The sequence below is a fragment of the Triticum aestivum genome, chromosome 5D (genome assembly GCF_018294505.1).
Source record: "Triticum aestivum cultivar Chinese Spring chromosome 5D, IWGSC CS RefSeq v2.1, whole genome shotgun sequence".
Taxonomy (NCBI): domain Eukaryota; kingdom Viridiplantae; phylum Streptophyta; class Magnoliopsida; order Poales; family Poaceae; genus Triticum; species Triticum aestivum.
This window is the reverse complement of record NC_057808.1, coordinates 248,031,407-248,039,348: the sequence shown is the minus strand read 5'-3', so window position 1 is coordinate 248,039,348 and position 7,942 is coordinate 248,031,407. Positions and strand designations below refer to the sequence as shown.

Sequence of the window (7,942 nt, the reverse complement as noted above, 5' to 3'; positions counted from 1 at the left end):
TGCCAAATCCGACTGTAGATGTTCTAAAGCCATAGTTCGGCCTATCCGTCCTGCATCTCCTTTTGTCCCCATATAAAAAAAGTCCATACACAAAAAATAGCCACCTTAAGACCCCCATTAAATAAAAAGGCAATTTAATCCGAGAAAACGATAAATAGACCACCCCACTCATGCACTATACGATAAAACCTAGCCCACGAACACCCACGTGCATCCGAGGAGGATCCAAAGGGAAAACACAACAACACGCCTGGACCCATGCCACCCCAGCCTCTTCCCTGGCTCCTTCACAAGTCACGAAGTCATGATCAAAGTCCATATTCAAGGACGTGTTTGATATGTTGCATCATTTTTGGTTTTTTTGCATTTGTGACTCAGTTTGGCCTGGCTGAGTAGGTTGGCCCTGCATGTAGGTTGGCTGCATTAGGGAAGCAATTTCCCTGTGTCGTTTGATGGCTTGCGCTGGGCTGGGCTGATGTACTACGCGATGTTTGGTTGTGCATGGACTATGTTGTGCTCACCTCTTCTCACTAGTGATGACCTTACCACATATGAAGTTTGAAATAAAACATTGTTTCAGTCAGCTATTAAACAAATGGCAGTTCATCCTACTATGAACAAATTGAATTACAAACTAACAGCCATATGGCTCAATAGGGGAAACTTCATCGATGCCCAACTAGGGGGAAGTCCATTCTCGTCTTCTTCATGTTGTTGTTTCTTCTACTGCTGTTGCGTCTTCCTCTGATGCCGATGCATCCTCTGCTACTCCTGAATCTTCTTTTGTTGCTTCTTCTTTATCAGATCCTTGTGTTACCTTTGTTTGCCCATATTGCCTCGGTCCACTCCAACCCTTTTACTCTTCCAAGCTTAATTGTCAAATGCGTCCACACCATTGCCGGAGTATCAACATCGTCAACCATTACATCTTCCTCCCCCGGCACAAGTTCATCACAAACCCATTATAGGACCCACTTATGAAGGATGCAACATGCAAGAACAAGCCTAACCTGGGTGGGGAAAGGGCGGAATGACTTCTGGTCAAGTATCTTAAATCTATTCTTTAGACCTCCAAATGCATTCTCAACTGTAACTCTAAGGCTAGAGTGTCTAAGATTGAACTATCCCCGTGCAGTCCTAGGATAGTAACTGGAGAGAACTCATTCAGATGGTACCTGATTGTCCTGAAGGGTGGACGAACACCAGGCCGACATGCATAGCAAGCATCTCCTAGGTAGAATTTTTCATCAAGGATATTGATGCCATCAAGTCAAGCCATGCTGTCGGCAAGAATGTTATCATCATGGCCCGATCCTTCCCAGCTAACTAACACATATGTGAACTTCAGATCGAAGTCAATAGCAACAAGCACATTCTGGCTTGTGCAGTGCTTTCTACCCCAGTATGGTGCAGCATGTGATCTCTGGCACTCTACCAGTCACATGAGTACCATCTATTGTGCAAATGCATCATGGGAAATTTTCATTGAGTCCAACCTCATGGCAAATTTCTTTTGTTTCTTGAATGATTTGAAGATTGCCGACCGCACTTGCTGCGGTAAATTCTTTGTTTTCATAACAACTATGTCAAACACCTAATGCTATTGAAAAAAATTCCTGCATTTTTCTTGTTGGGCAATCAAGCAACTTACATTGCATGTTTCAGTGTTTTTGGTTCCTATAAGATTCAATATGTCATGACATTGAAATGCTACATTCTTCCTATTTTTATTTTTGTGTTTTTAAAAACCGTGCGAATCAAGTAGGCCCTTATAATGGGTTGAAAGTAAAGTTTTCTTTTTTGAGGGAAGGGTTGAAACTAAAGCGATTGCAAAAAAGAAAAAATGGAACTAAACAATTTGCCATGGAAGTGCCTATGGGCCGGATCATACCGTCTCAAAAAAGCAACTTAAACGGGCCTAATAAATACTGTACCTGCCAACTTCGACCTGAGAGTTTCAAATCAAATCAAACCACCACAACGAAAAAGCGGCGATGGAGCAGGAGGGCACCACAGCCCACCAGCGGCACGGCGGCGGCACCATCACCAACGCCCTCTCCCTGTTCGCCTCCCGCCTCTCTCACCACAGGTACGCACGCTCCATCGCCTCCCCGGGCCAGCTTCTACAACCTCCCATTTCAACCTCTCCCCGCGTCGATCGCGCAGGTTCGCAGACGAGGAGCTCCGGGTACTGGAGGCGGCGCTCTCCGCCGGCGGCGACGTTGCCGCGCTTCTCAGCACGCGCTCTGCAGCCCGGAAACTTCTGCGTGAGAGCGTGGCCGGGGCGTGCGCCGCGGCTGCGGTCGAGGGGGACGGGGCGAGGCTCTCCGTCGCCGACTTCTTCGCGCGCGCCTTCGCCCTCTCGGGAGATGTCGAGGTGAGGACAAATTGCGCACACTGCGTGGTCCGGTACCCTGTTGTTTTCGCTCTAGGGTTTGATTTAGGGGTGCAGTTTCAATGCTTCGGTTCAGTATGGAGGGTGCCGCGGCATGCAGTGATTTGGGATGCAGTTTTTCAGGGTTTGATTTGTGATGCAGTTTCAGTATAAGCGTGTGCTGCGGCATGTGTGATCTGGGGTGCAGTTTCAGGGTCCGATTTATGATGCTGTTTCAGTGCTTCAGTTCAGTATACACCCCCGCACAGATCATTTATCAATGATGACCGGTTTATTCTTTATTTTTCTTGGGAATTGATAGTGCCATCGTAGCTCTTTGGATGGTAACAGACTGTGTTTCATTTTGTTCACTGTCACTTCACTAATTGTTCTAACGTATACTGCCAGAGCTGCCTTGCTATGAGATATGAGGCGCTGGTTCTGCGAGAGGCCAAATACTCCGACGACCTTGATCTGCATGTGTTCCATGAAGAATGGTTAACCTTTGCACAGGACTCTCTTGATAATGGGTTCTACACCATTGCTTCCAAGGTAGTCCACAGTCTGATTGCGCTGTAGCATCTCTTCACTTGTCTTGTATTAGTTGCCTGAAAATAGCCTAAGATGTTGGTGTTGCTTGCATGCTATATTCAGTCTATCGGTGATTCTTCCTTGTACGGATATAATCCCTACCCTATTACATTGACTTATCACTACTGCAGTTAGTGTCAGTAGTTTGAATGTCCTTAGGTCCAAATTTTGCTTAAGGCCCTGCCTACAGAGTCTTACTCATGCTTAACAGCTTATTTTGGCTTTCGTTGTAGCTTTGTCCAAAAGGAATACATAATTAACCTCAAGCATCATTTGTTTGTACTACTAATGGTCCAGGGTGTTGGCGAAGAACAGGATTCAGTAATATTGTCATAATTCAAAGAAGTGGTCAACTTGTAACGGATCATAAAACATATTCTTGGTTCTATAACCTGATTTCTCAAGAGTTAGCAAGTATTTCTCTGCATTGCGCTCTTGTCTGTTTTACATTGCTATCTAGCTTAAAAATGAAATGTAGACTGGAACAGATTCTGATTATTGGATAGAGTGATGCTGTCTTTCAAGTATAATTTTTCTCTGATAATAAAACTGGTGATGTGGTATAATTTCGGCATGACAAAAACTGATGGTTAATCCTGGTAGAAATAACTCTCCCAGGGGATAATAATTTTTTGTGCTGCCTTACTCACATATTGACCATTTTAATACCTCAGCATGTTAGTCTTATAACATAGTCTTAACCATAAAGTGAAAACTGACCAACTTATTCAAATGAAAATGCATCCCTATTATCACTTACTTTGAATGAAGTGATGACAGGTGTTTGATGATTGTGCTATTTATAGTGGTGTTGTTTGTACTTTGTACAACTGAGCACATATAAACATAGATCATTCCGGAGAACGACATTGGCCGAATTGTTTAGTCTGTTTCCTCTATCAGCTAACATCAGATACAGTCTCATCAGTCTCATCAATTGATGATATTTAGCATGTCAGTCTGATCAGCTCTTTGTGGTTAAAGCTTCTGGAGAAGTGTATTGTGCTGCTTGAACTGCAACTTTGTATTCTGAATGACCCCTGATTGTATTGTTAATCCCATCTGTTACATTTGTTACTTTTTTTTATGTACTTCTAGGCTTTTGCAAATGCTCTTGTGCACATTCATCCCAGCCACTTGGACTCTACTAATTCGACTCTGAAGAAGAACAAGGTCAATGATATAAGAGGACTCCAAACCTTGGCCAAGTCATTATCTGCACAGCGTTCTGGTCAGTTCTGTAATGCCATGAATAGTGTAAATTACGTGTTGAGAAACTGTTCCTGCTTTAACTGGAGAAATAACTTAAATGCCAAGAGTGAATACACATTCTATTCATGATCATGTAGTCTTCATGAAGCTGTTGGATAGCATAGCCTTAAACCTTGCAGTAGTCAGGGTAATGAATCTTCTGTTTGATCTTTTAAACTTTGGAGTTTCAAATCTTAATACTGCTGCTTGTGTACTGTCACAGTTCAGACGCAATCCGCTGAATACATGAAAAGGAAAACTTCAGGCGTTAGTGAAAATTGCAATTTACACTCAGAAAAACGGAAGTTACCGGCGAACTTGATGTTTAGGCTGGGGATCAAAACAAGGAACACACAAAAACTACTTCTTAGCCGCAAGAGAAACTTAGAAGAGGTTTGATTTCGATCATTATCAGTGTGGCATCTCCCCAAGACTGAAAAGAGTGTCTTGATCATCTTTCCAAGCTATTTTGGTACAAAAGGTGAATTTCATGACTTAGTTTTTCTTGTCGTTTCCCACAGTAGTTTCGGATTTCCTAGTCTAGTACTTATTGAGCATATGCAGCATGTAACATCAATATATATTTTGTTTCATCACAGCTATTGGCTGGATCTTTACAGGCTACCTAGATAGCTGGGGTTGTTCCTCTCCGTCATTAACATTTCTTCATTAAATACATCTCCACCTCTGTATGTGTCTCCTTCTCAGATTGCAATGATTAGTGCTTTGATCGAAAGAAGGCCACTTTGATCTTTTTCTCTGTAAAATAACTATGTCATGGCATACGTCTTATTATGCAAAACGGATATGTGGGGTCTCTGTTGATAGCATGTGCACGACAGTCATGTTCATTTTCTTTGGTATCATGCATGTGCTGGGTGGAACTCCTGTTCCATATCTTTTACCACGCCATGCACAACTTAACACCTGTTCCCCGTAAGTATTTTTCTTACTTTGATAGCATTGGATTCCTGAAATGAAATAATAATGATTAAATAATCACCTCTTGCTTGAACTGTACGGCCAATAACAGGCAATGACATAAAAATACGATATTGCTATAAGCTTACAGCGTATCCACCAATACAATCTTTAAATGCATATTGCACTAGCAATCAACAACAACAACAAAACCTTTAGTCCCAAACAAGTTGGGGTAGGCTAGAGCTGAAAGCGGTAAGATTGCGCAACCAACTCATGGTTCTGGCAGATGGATAGCTAGCTTCCACGCACCCCTGTCCATGGCTAGATCTTTTGGTGATATTCCACTCCTTCAGATATTTCTTTATAGACTCCTGCCATGTCATGTTTGGTCTACCCTAACCTCTCTTGACATTATCAACACGCTTTATCCGTAAGCTATGCACTGGAGCTTCTGGAGGCCGGCGTTGAATATGCCCAAACAATCTCAGACGACGTTGGACAAGCTTCTTCAATCGGTACTACCCCAACTCTATCCTGTATATCATCATCTTGGACCCGATCCTTCCTTGTGTGGTCACACATCCATCTCAATGTGCGCATCTCTGCTACACCTAACTGTTGAACATGCCGCCTTTTAGTCGGCCAACACTCAGCGCCATACAACACTGCGGGTCGAATCGCCGTCCGATAGAACCTGCCTTTTAACTTTTCTGGCACTCTCTTGTCACATAGAACGCCAGAAGCTTGGCGCCATTTCATCCATCCGGCTTTGATTCGATGGCTCATATCTTCATCGATATCACCATCCTTCTGCAACATTGACCCCAAATATCGAAAGTTGTCCTTCTGAGGTATCACCTGCCCATCAAGACTAACCTCATCCTCCTCGTGCCTACTAGTACTGAAACCGCATGTCATGTACTCGGTTTTAGTTCTACTAAGCCTAAAACCTTTGGATTCCAAGGTTTGTCTCCATAGCTCTAACTTTCTATTAATTTCCCATCCGACTATCATCAACTAGAGCCATATTATCCGCAAAGAGCATACACCACGGGGTATCTCCTTGTATATCCCTTGTGACCTCATCCATCACCAAAGCAAAAAGATAAGGGCTCAAAGCTGACCCTTGGTGCAGGCCTATTTTAATCGGGAAGTCAATAGTGCCACCATCACTTGTTCGAACAGGCGAACACTTGTCATAAAATTATCCTACATGTCCTTAATGAGGGTAATGTACTTTGTCCCTGGGGAGTGAATTAAGCATGTGAGTTACCCTGTAACGTCAGACACTTAACATGTGGCAGTGTCGGTTAAACCCAAGTCTGAAGTTTGATCCCAGAGGCACATGCACACACAAGGCGAACCTAACATGAGTTAGCTAGTGGTCCAGGTCCATCATGATAGATGGAATCTTGAAACCTCTGTCCTTTTTTCCTTGTGGAAAGGCCGGGTCTACCCAATTGGAGGCGTTTACATGGGATGGGAACAAGTCGTCGTGTTGGGGAAAGGAGATGTCTGTTGCATGTTCCAGTGCCCTAGGAAAGTTAAAAAAAAGTCCACTACACACTGGGTTAGTCTTAGTGCCTGGAAAATAACCCGCGGATTGATAGAGGGCGGTAAAAACACACGAGGTAAATCAGACTACGGCCTGTCTGTGGACTGGCCATGCGTGGGTGGCTCTGTTAGTCCAGTGAGTTTACCAAACCATGTGATGGATCCGTTTGGACTTTGAAATTAAGCAGGAACTCTGAAGACTTATTTGCAATGGTTTCTTGGGGCTAGCTCTTAGTGGTGAAACATTGTCGGCAGGTTAGTTATTTAGGGTGAAACTGAAACATGCATGCCTGAACTTTCTAGAGTTTTGATAGCAACGTGCATGTGCATGCACGCATCGCAACAACTTTAGAAATCCTGCCTCCTTCCTGGGTCAGGACTCGGTACTTTGTAGTGTTCCTTTTCCCATGCACTGAGAAAGGAGGACGTTGCTGTACACGAGAACACAGAGAAACAATATGCCCTTTTTCTCTCTCGGCAGATGAAAATCGATGCATGAGAAGCAAGACTTTTGTACATGTTGATATAGTATGATACTGGTATAGTATACTATGCTTCTTGTTTCTCTTCTTTGAGGCAGCAATAATCCTTCTAGGCAAACTATGCATCTTGTAGTGTAGCTCCAGCATGAATTTGTCCTGTCATCCACACTGGAAACACAACCGGGTTAGCTAGAGGTATAGGGTGTGGTTGCACAGTCTGCATCACAAGTTGGTACGAGGCCTTAATGCGTTGGACATGGCCGCATGGGTGCACGTACGTACCTGATGACTAGCATCAGACATTGCGGATACTTGTCTCTAGCTAGCAATGCTATTATTGACATGTATATTATAGAAATGCTTCCATACGATGATGTAGCAGTACCGTTCTAGTGCAGGACAAATCCACAATCTCTCCTTGTCCGCATGATGATGATGTAGCAGCACCGTTCTAGGGCCGGGCGTACATACGTGTCAGGTTTTCTCCTGGTCTTGGCTTGATTTATTTAGTATATATGCGTATGGGATAAACAAATACTGGTATCTGTTGTTTTCTCACTATATTTGATTAGCGGTGCTAGTACTGTAGTTGCTTAGCATTGAAGATTGAATTGAAGCTAGTAGTAGTACATTCACCAATTTGTAGAGAAGAGTGAAACAGACATCCTCACGTCGAGCCCCGCCATTTCCCTTGCCGACTTACAATTATTCACCTCTAGGCTAGCTCTAGCTAGTAACACTTCTTCCTCTCTAATTAATGCATGTT

The 7,942-nt window shown here is 43.4% G+C and overlaps 1 protein-coding gene across 2 annotated transcripts; it reads left to right on the top strand.

The window, feature by feature from the left end:
- The first annotated feature begins 1,962 nt into the window (after positions 1–1,962).
- LOC123124619 (protein DOUBLE-STRAND BREAK FORMATION) lies at positions 1,963–5,156 on the top strand. Of its 2 annotated transcripts, XR_006461171.1 has the most exons (6): positions 1,963–2,089; positions 2,167–2,377; positions 2,783–2,926; positions 4,064–4,196; positions 4,440–4,697; positions 4,816–5,156. XR_006461171.1 is itself a non-coding variant. In XM_044545206.1 (5 exons), exons 1-5 carry the CDS (start codon positions 1,995–1,997, stop codon positions 4,613–4,615), a joined length of 759 nt encoding a protein of 252 aa, XP_044401141.1. In that variant the 5' UTR covers positions 1,963–1,994; the 3' UTR covers positions 4,616–5,156. The 2 variants fall into 2 exon arrangements, 1 of the variants encoding a protein (XP_044401141.1); XM_044545206.1 differs by having other exon boundaries at positions 4,440–5,156.
- Positions 5,157–7,942: the final 2,786 nt, after the last annotated feature.